Below are 21197 nucleotides of genomic sequence, written 5' to 3' on the forward strand. Positions count from 1 at the left end.
ACTCAGAGATGATTGTGCACCTTGTTTTCATGTCGTGTTTCCTTTTTTACATTTGTTTACGACGCATACACAGACAATGTTGAAAATGAACTGAATCAACAAAATACTGTTGAATGCTGATGGCATGTATGTTGGGAGTTATTTTGACGGCCAACATTAGGCTCAAAAAGCAAAAAACAAAACAAACAAACAAAAAACAATCAGACAGATAGCAACAACTTTAGGAGCAGCCAAATCAAAGGTTTGGTATAACCTGAAAAAGAAGGAATACACTAATAAGCTCAGCAACACCAAAATTCCTGGAAGACCACAGAAGACATCTAAAGTGGATGACTGAGGAATTCTTTCCCTGGTGAAGAAAAACCCTTTTGCACTGTCTAGGGAAGTCAAAAACACTCTGGAGGAGGTGGGCGCATCATTGTCCAAATCTACAGTCAAGACACGTTTGTGAGAAATTATTACAGAGGGTATACAGCAAGGTGCAAACCACTGGTGTCACTCATTAGCAGGAAGGCCAGATTAGACTTTACAACAAAATATCTAAAAAAAAAAAAAAAAAAGCCTGACTCTGGAACAGGTTCTTTGGACAGATGAAACGAAGATGAACTCGTACCAGAATGATGGGAAGAGAAAAGTGTGGAGAATAAAAGGAGCAGCTCAGGACCCAAAGCCAAGTCAGTCCCCAGATCTCAACTAGAGTTCTCATCGGGCCTGAAAATTAAGACCCGACCCGACCCGGGCCTAACTGGGCCAGCCCGAGGCCCAACCCGACCCGACTAATTAGCCGATCTTTAGGCCCGACAGCCCGATAAAGCCCGGAAAAAAAAAATCGCCAAATTCGCCATTAGGCCTATTTAGCAGAGCCGGTCGGCCGCGGCACCGGGGCACCATCAGTCGGTATCAGGCTGGCCGGCCGCCGCACCCGCCAGCATCAGGCAGCTCACCTGTCAGATCCGGCAGACTTGACGGGTGGGCGCGGTACCGGACGGTGCCGCGGCCGGCCAGCCTGATGCCGACTGATGGTGCCGCGGCATGTGCGGGTCAATACGGTAGTCTAGAAAACTGGAGATTTTTTTTTTCTCGTGCGCCCCCAAGTAGATTGCGCCCTGGGCAGTTGCACTGCCCATAGCAAAAACCGTCCCTGCTGCCGAGTGTGCCAGCACAGCGGGATACTGCTGCAACTCTCTCTCACTTGTTTGCGCTGCGCTCGCACAGCTGGTTGTCTGTCACTGAAAGTTTAGCCTCCAAATCCAATCCAGTCTCTCACTCTCTCCACCAGTCACATAAAAATGAAATGTCATAACCAATAACACAACACATAATTCTATTTTTTTATTTAAAAAAAAAAAAAGATCCCCCACAGAACCCGAAGCCCGACCCGACCCGCCCAATTCACGTAAATTTTAGGCCCGACCCGACCCGAAAATGTCGGGTCGGGTCGGGTCGGGTCGGGTTCGGGCAGAATATGAGAACTCTAATCTCAACCTAGCTGAGCTGCTTGTGGTTAGGTAACTAAAACAGTGTTTAAGGTCAGATTAACATCAAAGTATGATCAGTTCAGTGCAACAGCTCTGCCATAAATTATACCTTTTCAGAATATTTATTATGTTCAGTTTTTGTTGACATTGTGGAGAATGTGTAAATTTAATTCTATATTTATTGTTGAAGTTATACTTTGCAGAGGACTTGTACTGGACTACATTATAATGAGAGGTGTTTCAAATTTTTTGTCCTCCCTATATACATACATGAGGGGGACAGAATAGTAGAAACACCTCAATAAAATGCATTCCAGTACAACAGCACCACTATGAGGTCAAACATAGAATTGAATGAACACCTTCATTGTGACAGAAAGAAAACCTGAGCATTTTCGGCATCAGAAAAGTCAACTTCTTTGTAAGCACAAAGAAGTGATCAGCAGCTTTCAAGTTTTTTTCTTTTTTTTTTCTTTCTTTCTTTTTTCTTTTTCTTTTCTATTCTGTTTTTTTTTTTTTTTTTTGCTTTCATAGCAATCTGTCTTACCTAAATATTATGTTTCACAAAAGTAAAAGAGTGAGTAAAACTGGTTGATTTTGACATTATATTTGCATGTTGGAAATTTTACAATGCATTTTCAATTGCTTGGCTTTTTTTTTATACAGGGCACAATGACTGATCTCAGTAAAAGAAAATGAAAATAAAAAATAGAAAGAAAATAAAACAAAAACATTTTTTTTTTTTTTTTTTAAATAAGAATACTGATAAAGTACTGCAAATTAGGCTCCAGCACCCTGCAACCCTGTTTGGAATAAGCAGCTTGAAGAAGTTCGTTTTTTAAAGCTCACTACCCAGCTGGCATTCAACCGACGTTCAACATTGAAATATAATTTAAAACATGTCAGTTGTTGTTTCTACATTGAAACAATGTTGAAATAATATATAAAGCTAACAATTGCTGAAACGTTGACAACCTATCAATAAATCAACGTTGAAATTTACACAAGATCTGTATGTTGATTCAACCTATTGGCCTCTTCCACCCAGCTGGCATTTTAACATTTATTCAACACTGAATCAACATCATAACTCATGGGTGAATCAGTCTTGAATTTGGTTTTGATTTTGCAAAGCGAATCAACGTTGATATTGTGATGATGCTTCAATGTCTTAAGTTTCAACATGAGTTCACTAATGTTGAAGGCACAACAGTGAATTAATATTGAATTAAGTGTTGATTTTGCAAAGCGAATCAACGTTGATATTGTGATGTTGTTGATATTGTGATGTTTCAATGTCTTAAGACATTGAAACTTGTGATGTTAATTCTTAATTCACTTTTCAGATTTGATTTTCTTCCATATAACTGCCTGAAAATGGCAGATGGTTCTCTGTTACACTCACTTCAAATAAAAATCAAAATTGATGATCACTACTTGCAATGAATTATGGATTTTTTTTTTTTTTTTTAATTTTTCCCCTCCTGTGATATTCCCTGGTCAATTTGATCCACCCAGTGCCGGCCCTGCCTATGTTGGCGCCCTAGGCGAAATTACTCCCTTGCGCCCCTCCACCATGCCCCACACCCCCACCCCCAGACGCCGACAAAAACACGCTGGTAGAACACAAGCGGGTGGGCCAGTAAAAAAAAAAAAAAAAAAAAAAAAAAAAAAAAGGAAAAACACAGCACCTCACTGCCACCTGCATCACAGCACCTGAGTGGCTACTGTGTTGCTGTCCTCACCTCAGTGCTGAACTGGACAAAGACGTTTAACTCAGACTTCATTTCTCACTCTTATTGACTGCACAAAACTGTAAACGAAATATATTTTTGGAGGTTTTGTCTCTCTCTCTCTCTCTCTCTCTCTCTCTCTCTCCATTTATTTAACCATCCAAGTTACACTGTTACAACATACTCAGATCGAACAGAAAGTGCAACATTATTTAAGCAATAAGCCCCGAGAAGGGTTACAGTGATTTTACAACGGCTGAGGGGCGTTCAGGCACGACGCGCAGCGGAGTTGTAAAATCATTAACTCACGGCTTCAAGGGGCTTACTGCTTTTATAAAACGGTTACCCTACATATAGCCCATAAAATAAACACACAAGAAAAATTAAGAACTATTAATTCTTCCACCAAGCAAGATAGAGTGGACAGAATGGTTGCCAACCAACACAGACGCTAAGATTGCTTTTTCATCTAGCGCCATCATCATGTCACATCAGGCTATTTGGGCTCGTTAATGTTGAATTGGATATTTCCATTAATAGTGCAATTGTTAAAATAGTGTTCAATTATGTTTGGACTCCTCTTTGCAGGGACGGTGGTGTGCGTTTCGCGACAGGTGCGTTTTTGCGCAGACGTATGCCTAACGTCAGTTGTAACAATAACAATAATAATAAAAGCATACTGTTAATCATAGGTGGAGTTTGAAATCTGCCTTGGGGGGGGGGCAAACTTTTTTTTATTATTATTATTTTATTTATTACAATACCAAACATAATGTAATTCAGATTTATTTCTGAAAATAATCTTATTTTATTGCATTGCTTAAATGTTTATAGATATGTATACAGGAAAAAAAAAATATTGGAACTATTTTTGACTCAATGTAGTGACACATTTCAGACGCTAGGGGCGGCAATGCCCCCCCTGCCCCCCTGCAAACTCCGCCTATGCTGTTAATGTACCATACATCGGAGCTGTCACGCTGTGTCTGCTTTGGGTGGAGATAAAAGGCAGGTGGATAAGGAGGCAGCAGGGAGAGGTAGGCTATTTCTCCAGGGAGGCCCAGCAAATCAAAATTCACTACAAAGTCTGACATTTTGTTTACAAAAGTCTTGAAACAAATGTAACCTAACAAGTAAATTGAGCACAGCATAGTTGGTTGCTAGGCAACACTATGTCCGTTTACACTGGCGCAGGGATATTTTGTGCTGCGGTCTGCCAGTGGGTTACACTGATTTTACAACGGCATGGAACGCGGCTCAGCCAATCACATTTAAGGATGGGAAGCACCCGTTTTATAACAACGGATAAAACGCACACACAGCATAAAAAGGGCCAAGTTATTTTGGTTATATCTTATTCAGAATAATAAATCTATCATAGGCTATTAAGTGCAGCAGAAATGGTTCCGGTTATTTTTGTTACTGTGGCTTGGCTTGCTGACATGACTGTCAGAGGATGGATGAAAGAGGAGGAGGACTAGCGTTGCTTTGGGAGCGGGGCCGGACGGCTGAGCTCACCGGTAAACTAGCACTCGCACTTGTAACATTTAAATCAAGTGATGGAATGGCCGCAGGAGTTTCCTCCTGCTCAACACGGTGTCGTTTGGTGAAAAAGCCAAGTAAGCTGCTCTGTTTCACCATAATAAACACCATAATAAATCTCCTTTTTTTTTCTTTACCTGTACACGTTTCTTTTTTCCTGGGTCTTGGTGGGGCCGTTTGCGCGTAAACTAACTCATTCATTTCATTGGGTCACATGCTGATGACGCAGCCTGGGGGCGGGCACTCACGTATGATAGAAAGCTGCTGATTGACTGAGAAGCTAGCGTCACATGAGCTCTGCTAAGGCTGCCAATAGGATGAACATTTTAATCCCGAAAACATATTGGGTGGGCCTGGCTCAAAATGGCGCCGCCTATGCGGTAGAACCAGAGCATTCTCTGGTAGAACAACCGGTGCCGGCGCCCCTCTGGCCGCTAGCGGTGCCCCTCCAGCAGATGGTGCCCTTAGCATTTGCCTATACTGCCTATGCCACGGCCGGCCCTGGCCACAATTACATTCTGTAGATAGAACACACAACAGTACCACATTTGTGAGAAAAGACAGAAAAGCTGCTCATGATTGCCGACAGTGTCCATGATTCATAACATACTGTTTCTTTGGGATGAATATAAAATGCTCTCTGCACTGTAAGTCATAATGTGAGTTTCATTCATACATTTTTTTCTCTCAGAGTGACAGGGGTATGTAGCATTGCCCCGCAGCAGTGGGAACAAGGCAGAGAAACACCCTGGACAGATTGCCAAGTCCATCACTGGACAAACATGGGAACCCCACAAACACAGGGAGAGTTCCTTTCATCTTCATCTTAGAACCAAGAGCATAAGATGGAGTGTACTGATCATGATCCAAAAGCATGGCAAAGACTGAGCACACCTGCTAGATCAAACTGTAGTCCAAACTGAGGATTTCAATTTATTCAACTCATAATTATTGAAGCTGGCCTGCAAATTAAATGCTCAATTAATCAAAGAAAAAACATAATAGATGTGTACAAGTTTTTAAAATGAGGAAAAGCTTAATTAGCCAAGGGATACTTTAAATTTTATTCAATATTTGTTCCTATTTTGTTACCATATATCATAAAAAATACATTCCTAGCAATCAAACGTATTTCTTGCTAAAAGTTAACAAAAATGCTTGTACAGTTAGGTCCATAAGTATTTGGACAGTGACACCATATTCATAATTTTGTCCTTATACACCACCAACAGTGGATTTGAAATTGAGTAATCAATATGTGATTGAAGTGCAGACTTTCAGCTTTAAGTTAGGGGACTGAACAAAAATACGGCATTAACCTTTTAGGAATTACAGCCAGTTCCTCTGAAAATGGAGTGACAATGTATAAAACTGGCTGTAACTCCTAAACAGCTGATGTCATATTTTTGTTATACTCTTTAAATTAAGTCTGCACTTCAGTCACTTCTTGATTACTGCATTTCAAATCCACTGTGGTGGTGTACAAGGGCAAAATTATGAATACTGTGTCACTGTCCAAATACTTATGGACCTAACTGTATTTGAAAGTCAATTTTAAGTTAATGGCACGCTGGTCAGAACTTATATATACTGTATAAAAGATTTTTATGGGCCAGGTGTGACCATGCTGCAAAGAAAATGTATTTCATGGCAATGAGCTACTCATTTGCAAGCTTCAACACCACGGTTCAGTCAGGTCAGAGGATCAGAGGATTGTGACGTTGTTTAAGGCACAGCTGAAGCTGAGCCTGAACACCATCCTGGAGGGATGAGTTTCCATGGTGACTTAGGTCAGGCTTATTTAAACCCAAATGGTGGAACCAAATTTCTTAAAAATAAGGCTAACTTGGCAAAATGAGCCTGTCTTAACCAGTAATGTTGCTTTGTGGAACAGCCCTCCGGGCTCGGCTCTGTATGTTTGTGTACAGCTTCATAGTTTGGCCTGGGGGAGGCTGGACGAGGGACAGGGGTACAGATGCTGCCGCAGAAATGCCAAGATCTTCTCCCAGGAGTCTTCCTGAGCATCTGAATGGGGTTTGGTCTGTCCTCCCCACAGCATCACCACTGAAACACACACACACACACACATACAACTTCCTGACTGGGGCCGATGAAACATACATACTAATGTAGTAAGACAAAGGCAACTGGACTTGTGGTTCGTCTTGAAGACGTTTCACCTCTCATCCAAAAAGCTTCATCAGTTCAAGAGGGGAAGTCCTAGGAACTTAAACCCTTGAGGTTCACACCTTGGTGCACATGTAAGCTGTTACGGTCACTTCATATATGGCTGTAGTGTCCAAGAAGCTGAGGATGATCCTCAATAAACACCACATCCTTGTGTTAGTCAAACCCAGCAACATGCTAAGACAAAAACTTGCCTCCCCTAAAGACCCTACACCCAAACACAAGCAGTGAAATGCAATATATGTAGTTCAATACACTGAGCAGACAAAACTGCTAAACTGGTTTTACACCCACTGACTCCTCTATCCATGTGACTCTCACATGAGAGTTGTCAGTGGTCTGAAGACTCACATGTGAGCTGAACGTCCCTCATGTCACATCCAGGTGTGAACAACCCTCCAAGGTTTAAATTCCTGGGACTCCCCACAAGTCATTAGAACTGATAAAGCCCTTAGATGAGTGGCAAAACATCCTCAAGACAAAAAGTCTGGTTGTCTTTGTGCAGGACCTGTTTCCATCTGGCGTTAACATGCGCCCTGGGCCTTAGTGACCGGATCTCAAGATGCATTATGGACACACTGGCTGCTGTTTACACCTGTACTTATTGCTGTCCACTTGTGATCGGATCAACCAGGATACAGGTTAATACCACAGCAAACAGGGCTTTAGTGTGTTAGTGGATAAATCATCCTTGAGCTACAGGACAACAGGTTACATTTTAGTGGTGGTTGAGAGCTGGGATATCCACCATTGAAGGCTTATTGTCCTGCTTATTGACGGCAGCTTTTGATAGGTAATGGTAGCTGTGTGTAAACAGATCTACACACACACACACAATATAGACTATGATATAAGCTGGTAGTATTTCAGCTCCTCTACTATTAAACAACTCAAGTCAGGTGATGTAGGACTTTCCTGGATTGTGTGTGCAGGACAGGGACACACACTGAAGGGAAGTCTTCCACAATTAGAGCACCAGTTGGCCCATTTGCGGAATACCTACTAGTACGTGTGTGCATGTCTATTTTAACTTTACCTTTCTGTTTTGAGTGCTGTATTATGAAATTGCTGGCTCTGAAGTGGGGTATATATGGTGGTTCGATGAGATGTCCAGCATCGTGGTAAGTGAGTGTGGTCAGCAGATGGTCATTGCCAGCTGCACGCATCATCTTAGCCATCTGTGGGTCAAAGGTCAGAGGTCATCATTCATTATTATTATTATTAATGCTTTCAATTAAATCATTCACAACATTTAAGGGATATTACTTCACATAAACTTCAGATCAGAACTGCATGATAAATGGCAACAAGCTTGCAGTGCTGAGATTTGAATTTTGTATGGAATCAGCTAATGGTAATCCCTTTAATAAACAAAAAACCTCCACTGATTTTTTACCCTCTCTGTACAGATATTTTATTACAGGTAAACAAGTTTGTCCATATATGCATTTTTATTTAGTTTTTAGTTGAATCCATGTCAGCTTGAATCTTTGATAGGCAGCCCAGCAATCAGACATACAAAGATACGGCGAAAATGGACATGGTGTATGAGGCAGGGATGCTTGTCATTTATTTACACAATTAGTAGGCCTATGCTTTACAAGACTGTACATGTTTAGTAGATGCAAGAGTGGCAGAGTTAGCCAAAATGGCCAGCTTTCATCAACAGTTCTTTACAGTACATAATTTAAGAGAAACCATGTTCCCAGTCAGTCAGGGGTGTGTGCTTCAGTAGGTCTTATAAGGTGAGGAAACACCCCTGGTGTCTCTCTCTCTCTCTCTCTGTGTGTGTGTGTGTGTGTGTGTGTGTGTGTACTCACATCCTCAGCAGATTCCACTGTGGCCCAGTTCTGGTCATCATCACCATTGACCACCAACAGTGGACATTTTATCCTCCCCATCTCGCAGAGCATTTACAATGAAGAACAGCATTAATGTGTGTTACTGATATTCTTGTTTGCAAGCTGTAGATTTTTGGTGTAGGTATCGAAAAACTTCAAATTTGATCATTTTGATATATCACATCTGAGTATTCAGGTCCAAATTGACTGATGGTGCTCAGACAGAGCCTTCACTGTTCTTTTGATGAGGAGTTCACACACAATATAACACCTACTGCTCAGTTTTGTCATTATACTTTTTGACTGCATGTTGTCATTTTATTAACTGTTAATTTGTTATTAACTGTCCACAGAATTTATGAGAATAAACTAAGCAGATTCTTGGAATTTTGGAAATGGATATGCTTTATGGTAACTTATCTTTATTATTTTACATACAGTACTCTTGTTTTTTGTTTATGGATTGGAAAAAACTCAGTTTTGATCCAGAAACAAATGTTTGCACTGATCAGCAACAGCACTTATATGGATCTCACATTGAACCCCAATAATTTCGTGGAGCTGGTGTTGCTGTGGTTTTCAATCCTGATCCTAAGCGCCAGGGCCTGATTGGTTTTTATTATTCTGTCCATCTTTGGACTGAAAAACATCTGGGATGGCAGCTGAATGCAATTACCTTGCTGGTAGGACAGAAAAGCAGAAGGAAGCTTAGTTTGCATGGCCTTGCATGCAAACCTGGACAGCATTTTATGGATCAGTTCTACAATAAATATCCAATCACACTGCATCATATCCACCATTACAGAGGTGGATGTCAATGACTGGTTGATATCCAGTTTTAAACATCAAGATTGGCCTGATATGTTAGCAACCTAATTTAACATTTACCCTTGGATGTATGTGTTAAGGGTACTTACAGCGACTTTCCTTTGGGGGTCAGTGGGAATTGGCAGAATCATGTCGTGCCATATGACACGTTTCTGCTCATCCAGACGTGCCTTGCCCATATCCCTGCAAATAAAATTGGTTGCTCCCATCATTCCTGCTCTAAAACACTGTGTGCTGTATATATTTTACCATGAGGCAGGGCACCTACATTTCCTTGAACTGAAATACTTCAGCAAGTGACACGCCGTATGGAAAGACATGGCTCCCGCTGACTGACACACAACAACGAGGCTGGAACACCACACAGTGATATACTATGAGTCAGAGGAGCCACCGACTCTGCAGATTTTCATTCCAAAAACACTACAACAGCTGATTTCATTCTCCTGTGGTGGACGGTGTGTTAGTCAATGAAATCAGCTGCTGTAGTGTTTGGTTCAGCTGAAAGCCTGTACACAAGGCCCGTGCTTGAGAACCATTGATACGAGGACTAAAAAGTTACTTACACTGATAGACTTGCAGTACGCTGCCATAGTAAGAGTCACTGTCGCACCTAAGGAAAGACCACAAATCCCAACTCTGTCTTTGATCACTTGTGGATGCTGCTGGATGATACTTAACACTTTCTGGAGGCAGATGATGACAGGACAGGGAAGGTATAAAAACATTACCATGATTGCTAAGCAGGTTATGTAAAGCCAAACATGAAACTTGTGAATTGATTTTTCCATAGAAACTTTGATATTTAGGGAAAATGACATGAGGAAAATCAAATTTAAGGGACATGACGTTTGTCACTTTTCAAGACTAATATCCAATACCAAAACTTTTCCTGAGTATTGCATTTTTGGCACACAAAGGACCCTATTTCTCTAACAGTAGGAATTTATATCAATTATTATTCCAGTCGACCAAAGTAATTTTCAAAGCCTACACTACTCAGTGAATGTAACAGATTGCATCAGTACTAAGTATTGGTCAATATTTAAAGTTTCGTGCTCAGTATTGACATTGAATAAGTGCCATCAGTGAATGCCTATTACTGATCATGTTCCACATTAATCGAAGATTGTGTGGGGGTCAAACTTTGTCTCTTCTGCCTCTCTCTTCCTACTTTATGATTTTCAAAAGTTCAATAAAGTACAAAAGAAAAACAAGAGAAAAGAGGGAAATTAAGGGCTGGGCTTGATCAGTGAGAAGAAAAACAGGGTGTCATTTTTATGCAGCCTGCCACTGTCATATAATAAAAATATTATTATTCTATCTAATTATTGACTTTCAGTCTGTGGAATCGCCATGCATTGTGTATCCATCGTACGACAAATTATAACTCAGGCTTTAGTGTTTGATGTTACAGTGCGATGACAGGAGGACTCAATCATGGCCAATTCCAAACCAAACAAAAATGAAGATAGAAGTGTCAGATATCACTGTTCACATTTTGTGAATGAAGCCTGTTTATTTTATAATGTTCCAAGGGAGTATGATATGGCCTAATTTCAGTATTAACCTCTGAGCAAGCTGCCCATTCTGTCCACATTTTGGGAATGAAGCCTCATTTTGTTGTAACTTGATCATTTCATCATTAATCATTGCATGAAAATCTTTTATTCAGTGAGGTTTGGCCTTGGATGGAAATGTAGCTGTTTTCTGTATGTTTCAGTAATTTTTAGACTAGTGATGTAGCCTGTGACAAAATTATTGACTGAATGTCCAAAATAGGACAGACATTTTTAGCTTGCAGCCCTTGGACACAGCTGAATTTTGCTGAGTGGCCCCTAAGCCATCTTAAGTTGAGTAGCCCTTCTCTAAAATCTACCTTTACATGATGGGTAGTAAGATTTGTTACCAAATTATATATTGTATGACAAATTTTTTGATCATGACTGCATCTCATTTTTATCAACTGAAAGTGAACTGAGCCAGGTTTAGTTATCTAAATACAGCACTCGTGTTTTTAAGCCCTTCAGCCATGAGGCAGAGGTGCTTCATCTCCAGCAGTACTAGGTGAGAGTTCACACACCTGGACTCTGTATCAACATAACTTCAGAACAATAAAACATTTGACACACTACACACAGGGAAACACACTGAGAATGACGGTGTAAAAGATGTAAAGAGGTAAGATTTAAAAAAAAAAGCCAAACACCTCAAAATAGCTGAGGCATTCATCATGTGTCTTGAACGTCTCAAAGGACATATAATCCAGTGCCATAGAAACAAAACCGTGGGACGCCAGCAGGGCAGAACGATACTCCACCAGCCCTCCACCCCCTCCCCACATATCCAACACCCCAGGGAAGGGTCCTGGACCTGAGGCAAAGCAAACGAGATGATTAGAAGCTTATTCTGAAAAACAGATAACATCATATAAATAAAATGAGGATGCCTACCACAACACAATGACTGTTACACTGCCTCCCATAAGCAAGTCAGATCACTCCTGTTTTTCAAAGGAGTGAACACTCTGGGTCTAATGCAATAAATGTATCAAACAAGCTGTAAAACACACTTTGCCGTGTTCATGGTAAAGCGACTTATTAGCAAGATTCCCTGAAAGAAATTGCATTCTGTGTTTTTCCCCATCTGAAATACACATCTCACAAATTCCATAAAATATCTGACATATCCCACTTTGAAAAAAAAACAACACACAAAGTGATCACGGCTACTGAATCGGTGATATGTCCCCTTTAAGAAATATTATTGGATGTAGAAAAATACTGAATGGCCAAAAGGAAAAAAAAAAATCAATGGACAAATCAGCAGTTATTTTTTTTTTTAACAGCCATCCAACTCTTATAGAGGGGACACTACTGAATCATGGCTGTGCTTTGTTCTACCCTGGCCACTAGGCAGGGGCATCTCCCAAAACTTAGGCCCTTTTGAAGATTTGCTGATCTTGGTGGGAATGCTTTAGAAGTCTCAGAAATAAATTGAGAGAGTGGAAATGTGTCTTTGGGGATGCTGTAGGTGTACCTGGAGGTATAAAGATGGTTCCTCTGACTGCTCCCTCTCTGATGTCTATCCTCTGTACGCCTGGTGCCATGTACCATCTCTCTGTGACTGCTGAGGCCATGGGAGGCTGCTCCCTGAAGCCCTCAAAAACATGTCCTTTGTATACTGAGATCAACACCACCATGGGGCTTCGTACATCCATCTTTCTCAACCTGAGAGGGGAAAACAGTATACAAACATCAGTGCTGACAAAGGTGGGATTATTCAGTGCATGTAAATGTATCCAAGTAAAAATACATGGAAACACCCTGTTTTTACCAGCGTTTGGCTTGAATCTGCCTTCAACTTTCCCAGTTATCTAACTAGCTAGCCTAAGTACAAAGAAATGACAAGACAAGTCAGACAGTAAACCGTAATACAATCGCTGTTAATACTGCTACTGAATAAGCGGTAAATTCTGTTATCCATGACTGAATGCAATCCAGCACATCCGTACATACAAGCTAACACTCATGCCAAACAATAAACCAGTACAACTCTCTCTCTCTCTCTCTCTCTGCTGTCATTTCAGCACTTTGGCTGCTTCATGACCCACCTCAACCCCTTAACCACTTCAACCATGAACACCTGACCCTTCTCCAACCAATCCCTCCAATTAGAAGTTTCCTTCATCTTAGGACATCCCAACAGTGAATTCTCCATTCCTTATCACCACCACCACCAGTGTCTATATCAAAGAACTTAATTCATGGGATCACCTCCATGGAGATTTACTTGATCCACCTGATAGACAGGCTTAGTTAGACATTCAGTATTTTTATACAGCCCTGTTCAGAGGAGGTCTGCCAAAAAATGAACATGAACATTGTTTCAACTCTATCGCTGCCTTAACAGTCTGTTTAATAAAGAACAAAGACACTGCTCCATGAAAGGATAAAGAGTTACACAAGGTTAACATAGTAAGTACATATTGAGGCTAACATAACAATTTCTCTATCAGTTTGACTGTAGCGAATAATTTCTAGTGAGAAACATTTTGTCTTCACTCAGCGACAATTTTTACAGGAGAACAGAGGACTGATGGAAAGCTTCATCACATGGTGCAACGATAATCACCTACAGCTCAACATCAGTAAAATCAATGAGCTTGTGGTCAACTACTAAAGGAACATGAGTCCATCTGTCCTGGTTGTCATCCAGGGGGAGGAAATCAAGTGAAAATGATGACTCATGGAGTTGAACAAAGGCCCATGTTTTTGGAGAAGAATATGTCACAGTGAATTGACCTTTGGATATAAAGTGTCATAACTTCATTTTATCCTATTTGACATTTGCAGTCTGCTTGAAGAAGGGTCCAGTGTGCTTTGGCCCTGCTCTGGAGATGGTTCATCTCAGGTGAGGCTCAGCAAAACTTGTAAATGATCAGAATGACACATTTACATGTATTTTCAAGTCTTCCAGTGTGTCTGCAGCCTTCAAGAAAGCTGTAATGTTAACAAGTTACCTGAGGCCGGTCCGGCTGCCTGGAACAGGGCGCATACTCCACAGCAAACCCATGGGTTCTGCTCCTGTGTATGTTCCCCCAAGACTCACATCCTCAGAAACTACAAAATGGCGTGAATGCTTTATTTTCAATCTTACTTCATACAGCAGAGATGAACTTAAGTGTTCTCAAAAGTCATGAAATGTCCTTAAATCAGACCAATCAAATCAACTGAGGATTTTCACCTGAAGGAATTTTACCTTGCACAACAAGTCCAAGTAATAAAGATTACAGTTTAACTTCTTGTTGAAGAAGAACTAAACCTACCAGTCACTCTGCCTCTGTCATCACTGACATAGTAGCCAAAGGCCTCCCAGTAGTCCTTGTCCTCAGACCGATGAAGGGAATGCAGCGTTACTGGAAATCTAGGAGGCAGATTCTCCAGCGCCACCTTGAACTTCTCATCCACAAGACCCCGTGTGGGGTGAACAGACAGAATTGGAGTCACAGTCTGAGCCATTGTTGGTGATGGTCTGTGGAAATTGCACATGAAAAATTTGCAAATTATGCTATTGTAATGGGAAATTACTAGGGGTGTAACGGTACATGTATTCGTATTGAAAATTTTCGGTACAGGACGTTCGGTTCGGTACAGGACGTTGGGTTTGGCACAGAGGTGTGCAGCATGGGTGAGTTACCACACAAGTATAATAGGTGGCGGAACATACCGTATTTCACCAATTAATCGCCCGTGCATTTAATATGCAAAATCGACTTGGACCCCGGGCGTTTAAAAGAACCAGGCGGCTATTTGCTGCAGGTCTTTATTTATGTTTGCACCAGGACATTATCGTGATGACAGCTGCTGTCCAATATATTTTCAGTCGGTTGATTTAAGATTACGGTACACCCTTTTGTTCTAACATTAGCTAGCGCTCTTATTTTGACAGAAAACGGAAGTGCTGCACTGTTAGTCGAGTCAGTATCAATATAGGGTACCATTTGGTGTCCCGGGAAGAAATCACTCACTTTTCATGAAAAATTTGCAAAATAACAAAACTCTGAGGGTTTATTATAAATGGCCAAACATTTAAACACACATTGGTACAGAGATACATCTTAAAAAGGGTGTTTTTCATATTTAAAAAAATGTTCTATGATTAGATGCATGTGATTTTGCCATGTCCCAAACTCCTCTCTACTAACTTCACTGAGTCTAATAAGTAGATAAATGATATACAATGTACAAACCTTTTACATGCTCTTGTTGCTCTCATCAAGTACTTGAATAAAATGAGTCAATTGGATCATTTATGGTCTAATGTCATAATAATAATAAACGTTTTGCATGTGTCCCTGGATTTGCTGTCCACCCCGTCATTAGGTGGTTATTGCCACTATAAGAAACCACCTGCTGTAATCAGTGACATCACTACCACTGCTTTGTCTTTTACAAATGGAGTGAAGAATAGCTCCTGCAGAGAGAGTACATATCAACATTTATATTTTGACATTTTCATCATTTTATGATTGAACTTGAATGTGTTCAATCTTAATGTGTCCACCCTGTCATTGCAAAATATGAATCTATATAAATGCTTTTCAGAAATTCAAAATATGTTTGTTAAAGTATACAGTCACCTTCCTAACAGATTCATGCTGCTAGCTAATGGCCCAACATGTGCTCATTAAATGCAAACTTCAGCCAGAAACGTCCACCCTGTCATTGTCCACCCTGTCATCAAGTCTAGTTTTATAACAGTTTTATAAGTTTTTCAGTGTTCCAGAAGTCAAGTGGAGGACAAAACATATGCAGAGAAAGGAACCATTTGAAAGGACACCTATGTTTCTAGGATACCTATGTTTCTTTCTTTTTGTGGTAGGCCTACATTTAGGGACCAACATGTTTTTGTTTTGTTTATATCAATCTTGTTTTTTCGTCTAGTTGAAGGTTTTATTTATTTATTTTTGCTGTTGTTGAGTGTCATTTCCAGATGTAGCCTACCTGTGCACAATTCAAAATACAGTAGGTGAAAAAAAGTCATGTTTTGACAAAAAACATTTGTTGACAAAACCATAACATTGTTTCCTTTAAACATATATGAGACACTTCACTATTGTCCACCCTGTCATGCTAAGGTCCACCCTGTCATGTCATTGTCCACCCCGTCATGTTCATGTTTTATGTGAATAAATAATTATTTTCACAAGTTATCAAAACCTTTTGTGTGATTAGGGCCAAACAGTATTATTTCAAAGTTTGACCAGATACCTTTATTTATAGAGTTTATTCAGAAAAGAAAGTACAACTTTCACAGATTTTACATATACAAACATATTTTTCCATAATTTCTGTATTTTTGAGAGATGTTTTCCAGAAACTAAAATATATTCCTGAATGAGGGACCAAATACCTTTCTGAAAATGTACATTTTGTAATCAATATATGTTTAGAACATATTTACTCTATTTAGAAATTGTCCCATGACAGGGTGGACACATTTTGCAATTTGCTTGTACTTTCTATGCTTGCAGTCAATTTATAAAAGGTGCAGGAGCTTGACCAACATGCATTTCTAACAGCTTAAGGTCTACTTTATACAATGGATATGGAGTTCAGTGGAAAATCTCATCTTTTTTTGTGTGACATTGGGAAGTCTCAGTAGCACTCTATACTGATATTGACTCAGTCTGCAGCTAACTGTTTACTTCTGCAAAAATAAGGTGAATAGCCTTATTTTGGGTTACCTACATATAATGCAAATAATCGCCCCGGCGGTTATTCGGGTGGGCGTTTAATACGCAAAATGGGTGCAGACCCCAGGCTATTATAAGAACCCGGCGGCTATTTGCGGCCGGGCGATTAATTGGTGAAATACGGTAAGTTTCATTTTCATTTATCCATATCCACCTGCAGCTACACGTGTGAAACAGTAGAGGGCAGCAGTACGCTGGGGAAGCGTCTAGTCTCTCAAAGAAGAGGCATAATAAGCTACACCTGAAGCATGACCTGAAGCCTGAGCACTGATGTCATGGCTATGGCTAATGCTACCGAAACCGGCACTAGCGAGAAACTAGAGCTTGAAGAGCGTCCCTTGTCTTTAAAATCTCCTGTTTGGAACACTTCGGCTTCCTGGTCAAATGTTGCAACGGACAAAGACAAGTGGACAAAACGAAGGCAGTGTGCCGACATTGCTCAGCTGAGATCAGTTACGTTCATGGCAACATGATAATAGGGCTGCAACAACGAATCGATAAAGTCGATAAAAAAAAGTCGATAAAAAGTGTTGGCAACAAATTTCGTTGTGTCACGTGATTAACGTGACACAACCTCTGCCACACCTCTGCCATGACCACCTCTATCATGGCAGAGGTGGAGGAAACGGTCCGACCCAAATCTTTTAAGTGTAGGAGAACTTTAACATAAAAGTAGAGTGCGGCATTAACGGGGGGGAGGCACGGAGTGCACGGACACGCGCGCGCACACCCACATCAAAAAGATGATCTTTTTTTTTTTCTATCGCTCATTTGCACGTCACATCAATAACATAATGCCACCGTGTGGATCATTAACGTTGTTGTAGTGGGCTCCCTCATATCATATAGTTTGTGAACTAGCAGCTTCAACCTGCTGAGAGGGTCTAACAGTCAGCAGTAGGAGATGAGAACAGGCTCGCGCACATAATGTATGGAAGCCTTATAGTGGAAAAAATAAAACTGGTCACTACCAAATAATTTTAAACCACAATTCATACTGTAAATATCACTTTAACAGCGGAGTCATCTCATTTGCACCTAAGTAAACATTTCCACAAATAGTTAAAAAATATCTTTTAAAAATTATATTTTGGATGTTATGAGTTGTATCCCCCCTCAGGGATGTGTAGCTTCACAGACACATTGCTGTAGTTTTTCAAAGTGGCGTGTGAAACCATTAAGAATAATATAGTTAGTCTCCAATTAATTTAAATTTAACATTTATCTATTTATTTTTAATTATTTATAATTTAATATAACTTAAACAGATCAGGGACATCCATGCAATATTGTTTGAGCACCGTTTTGCACCGTCAACTTAATGTTCTGCTTTGTAAAGAAGGGGTGGAATTTTTTTCCGATTAATCGATGAATCGAAAAAATAATCAACAGATTAATTGATTATTAAAATAATCATTAGTTGCAGCCGTACATGACAAACATACTGTTTCATTTGAAACGGTGTCATCCCAGTGTGAATGTCTCTGGTACAAGAAAAAAAAAAAAAACACCCTAGTGCAAACACAGCTGATTTTTTTTCTATATTTTGTATAATGTTACAATAAAGTTCCTAACAAATATAAAATTGCTTATTTAAAGCAATTTTATGTTTTGCATTTTGTTCCCATACTGTACTGAAAATGAACCGAACCAGACCTCAAAACCGAGGTACGTGCCGAACTGTGATTTTTGTGTATCCTTACACCCCTAGAAATTACTGATGTGGCACAAAATGAACTATTTTATCTGCTAATGCAGGGGTCCCCAAACTTTTTCCTGTGAGGGCCACATAACTTTTCCCTTCTCTGATGGGGGGCGGGGGTCAGTTTGTAACAGAAAAAGTGTGACGATCGCAGGGGTGCCTAAACGTAAACATTTATTGTTTTCCAGAAAGTCACACATAACCAAATATTAATAACCCTTTCCAGGATCATCACAGAAAAAGTCAGGAAATAAATAATAACACTATTAATGAAATAAATTACACTATTTATGAAATCAATAAAAACCAAATAACCCTCTATGGGTTCTTCACAGAAAAAAAGTCAGGAAATAACACTATTTGTGAAATAAATAATAACCAAATAACCCTCTCTGGGTTCTTCACAGAAAAAAAAAAGTCCATGGAACATTAACTTTCTGTTGTGCCTTGCACAATCTTAACAGGTAAAAGTTCAGCTTAGTTGTCAGAGCAGAATCTCTTACTTAAATGCAGGGACGGTTTTTGCTATGGGCAGTGTGGGCCAGGGCGCAATCTACTTGGGGGCGCACGAGAAAAAAAAAAAAAAAAATTCGCCAGTTTTCTAGACTACCATATAGACCCGCACATGCCGTGGCACCGGGGTACCATCAGTCGGCATCAGGCGGGCCGGCCGCAGCACCGGCCGGTACCGCGCCCCCCGGTCTGGTCTGCCGGATCTGACAGGTGAGCGGCTTAATGAGGGCCAGTGCCGGCTCGCCTGATGCTGCCCCGGTGCCGCGCCCGACTGGTGCCGCGGGGGCGGGGGGGTTGGATTAGTAACATGAAAGGGCGCAAGCCAGTAATATCGCCTAGAGCGGCAATATAGGCAGAACCGCCACTGCTTAAATGACTCATATGAGCAGTCTCTCAAAGTTCTTGTGATCCTTCCTTATAATCCTTTTGTAGGTTCCAGTAGGCTTGTCACGTTCTATGCATGTATTAGTCTCGATCACGTGGCCAGACTGAAAAAAAAAAAAAAAAAAAAAAAAATCGTAATGCGTCTCTGGTATTGTTCAGGGGGCCGGGCCAAATGTGGAGGCGGGCGTATCCGGCCCGCGGGCCGTAGTTTGGGGACCACTGTGCTAATGCATGAGGTTACTTAACCTTTCTAATAAAATACTCAAGGACAACTTTATTTCTCAATCTTTAATTCAGATTTTGATCACACTAAATATCCCAACTACATCCTAAATTTGCATTTGGGATGTAGCTTGAGCAGGTGGCTCATTTGTGAGTGGCACATAGACATATATATTATTAGAAAACAAAATAATGAGCAGAAAGCAGAAAGGGCTTTCACTAAAGTTTGCATATATTTTGTGCTGCGGTCTGCCAGTGGGTTACACTGATTTTACAACGGCATGGAACGCGGCTCAGCCAATCACATTTAAGGATGGGAAGCACCCGTTTTATAAACAACGGATAAAACGCACACAGCATAAAAAGGCCCAAGTTATTTTGGTTATATCTTATTCAGAATAATAAATCTATCAAAGTGCAGCAGAAATGGTCCCAGTTATTTTTGTTACTGTGGCTTGGCTTGCCGACATGACTGTCAGAGGATGGATGAAAGAGGAGGAGGACTAGCGTTGCTTTGGGAGCGGGGCCGGACGGCTGAGCTCACCGGTAAACTAGCACTCGCACTCGTAACATTTAAATCAAGTGGTGGAATGGCCGCAGGAGTTTCCTCCTGCTCAACACGGTGTCGTTTGGTGAAAAAGCCAAGTAAGCTGCTCTGTTTCGCTATAATAAACTCCGTCTCTCTTTTTTTCTTTACCTGTACACATTTCTTTTTTCCTGGGTCTTGGTGAGGCCGTTTGCGCGCAAACTAACTCATTCGTTTCATTGGGTCACAGGCTGATGACGCAGCCTGGGGGCGGGCACTCACGTATGATAGAAAGCTGCTGATTGACTGAGAAGCTAGCGTCACATGAGCTCTGCTAAGGCTGCCAATAGGATGAACATTTTAATCCCGAAAACATATTGTTCTGATTGGGTGGGCCTGGCTCAAAATGGCGCCGCCTATGCGGTAGAAGAACAACCCATATCCATGGAACCATAGATATGCCCTGCGTTCCAATACCCATACTACTATACTATTTAGTAGGGAAAAAAAGAATTAGTATGTCCCAATACATACTAAACTACATACGTTGTAAGGGCAGCTGCAGTACATACTAAAAGTAAAAAGTATAAGTATGCGATTTGGAACGCAGGGATAGAGAGAAAAAAAAAAAAAAAGTTTCTATATCTAAGCATGGAACAACCGGTGCCGGCGCCCCTCTGGCCGCTAGCGGCGCCCCTCCAGCAGATGGCGCCCTTAGCATTTGCCGATACTGCCTATGCCACGGGCCGGCCCTGCTTACAGAGGTCTTGTACTGGACTACATTATATTGAGAGGTGTTTCTAAATTTTTGTCCTCCCTATTTATACATACATGAGGGGGACAGAATAGTGGAAACACCTCTAAATAAAATGCAGTCCAGTGCAACAGCACCACTATGAGCTCAAACATAGAATTGAATTAACACCCTTATTATTGTGACATAAAGAAAATATGAGTATTATAGCCAAAAGTAAAGGAGTGAG

At 40.7% G+C, this 21197-nt stretch overlaps 1 protein-coding gene across 1 annotated transcript; it reads right to left on the reverse strand.

Moving 5' to 3' along the window:
- Nucleotides 1-5382: 5382 nt before the first annotated feature.
- Nucleotides 5383-20436, reverse strand: LOC115355780 (peroxisomal succinyl-coenzyme A thioesterase-like). The gene is made up of 11 exons (XM_030046669.1): nucleotides 20386-20436; nucleotides 14438-14643; nucleotides 14132-14231; nucleotides 12649-12839; nucleotides 11819-11982; nucleotides 10176-10295; nucleotides 9878-9960; nucleotides 9699-9792; nucleotides 8761-8841; nucleotides 7977-8118; nucleotides 5383-6817 (listed from the first exon to the last, which is right to left on the reverse strand). Exons 2-11 carry the CDS (start codon nucleotides 14628-14630, stop codon nucleotides 6684-6686), a joined length of 1302 nt encoding a protein of 433 aa, XP_029902529.1. The 5' UTR covers nucleotides 14631-14643; nucleotides 20386-20436; the 3' UTR covers nucleotides 5383-6683.
- Between the last annotated feature and the right edge of the window lie 761 nt (nucleotides 20437-21197).

The sequence above is a fragment of the Myripristis murdjan genome, chromosome 24 (assembly GCF_902150065.1).
Source record: "Myripristis murdjan chromosome 24, fMyrMur1.1, whole genome shotgun sequence".
Lineage (NCBI taxonomy): Eukaryota > Metazoa > Chordata > Actinopteri > Holocentriformes > Holocentridae > Myripristis > Myripristis murdjan.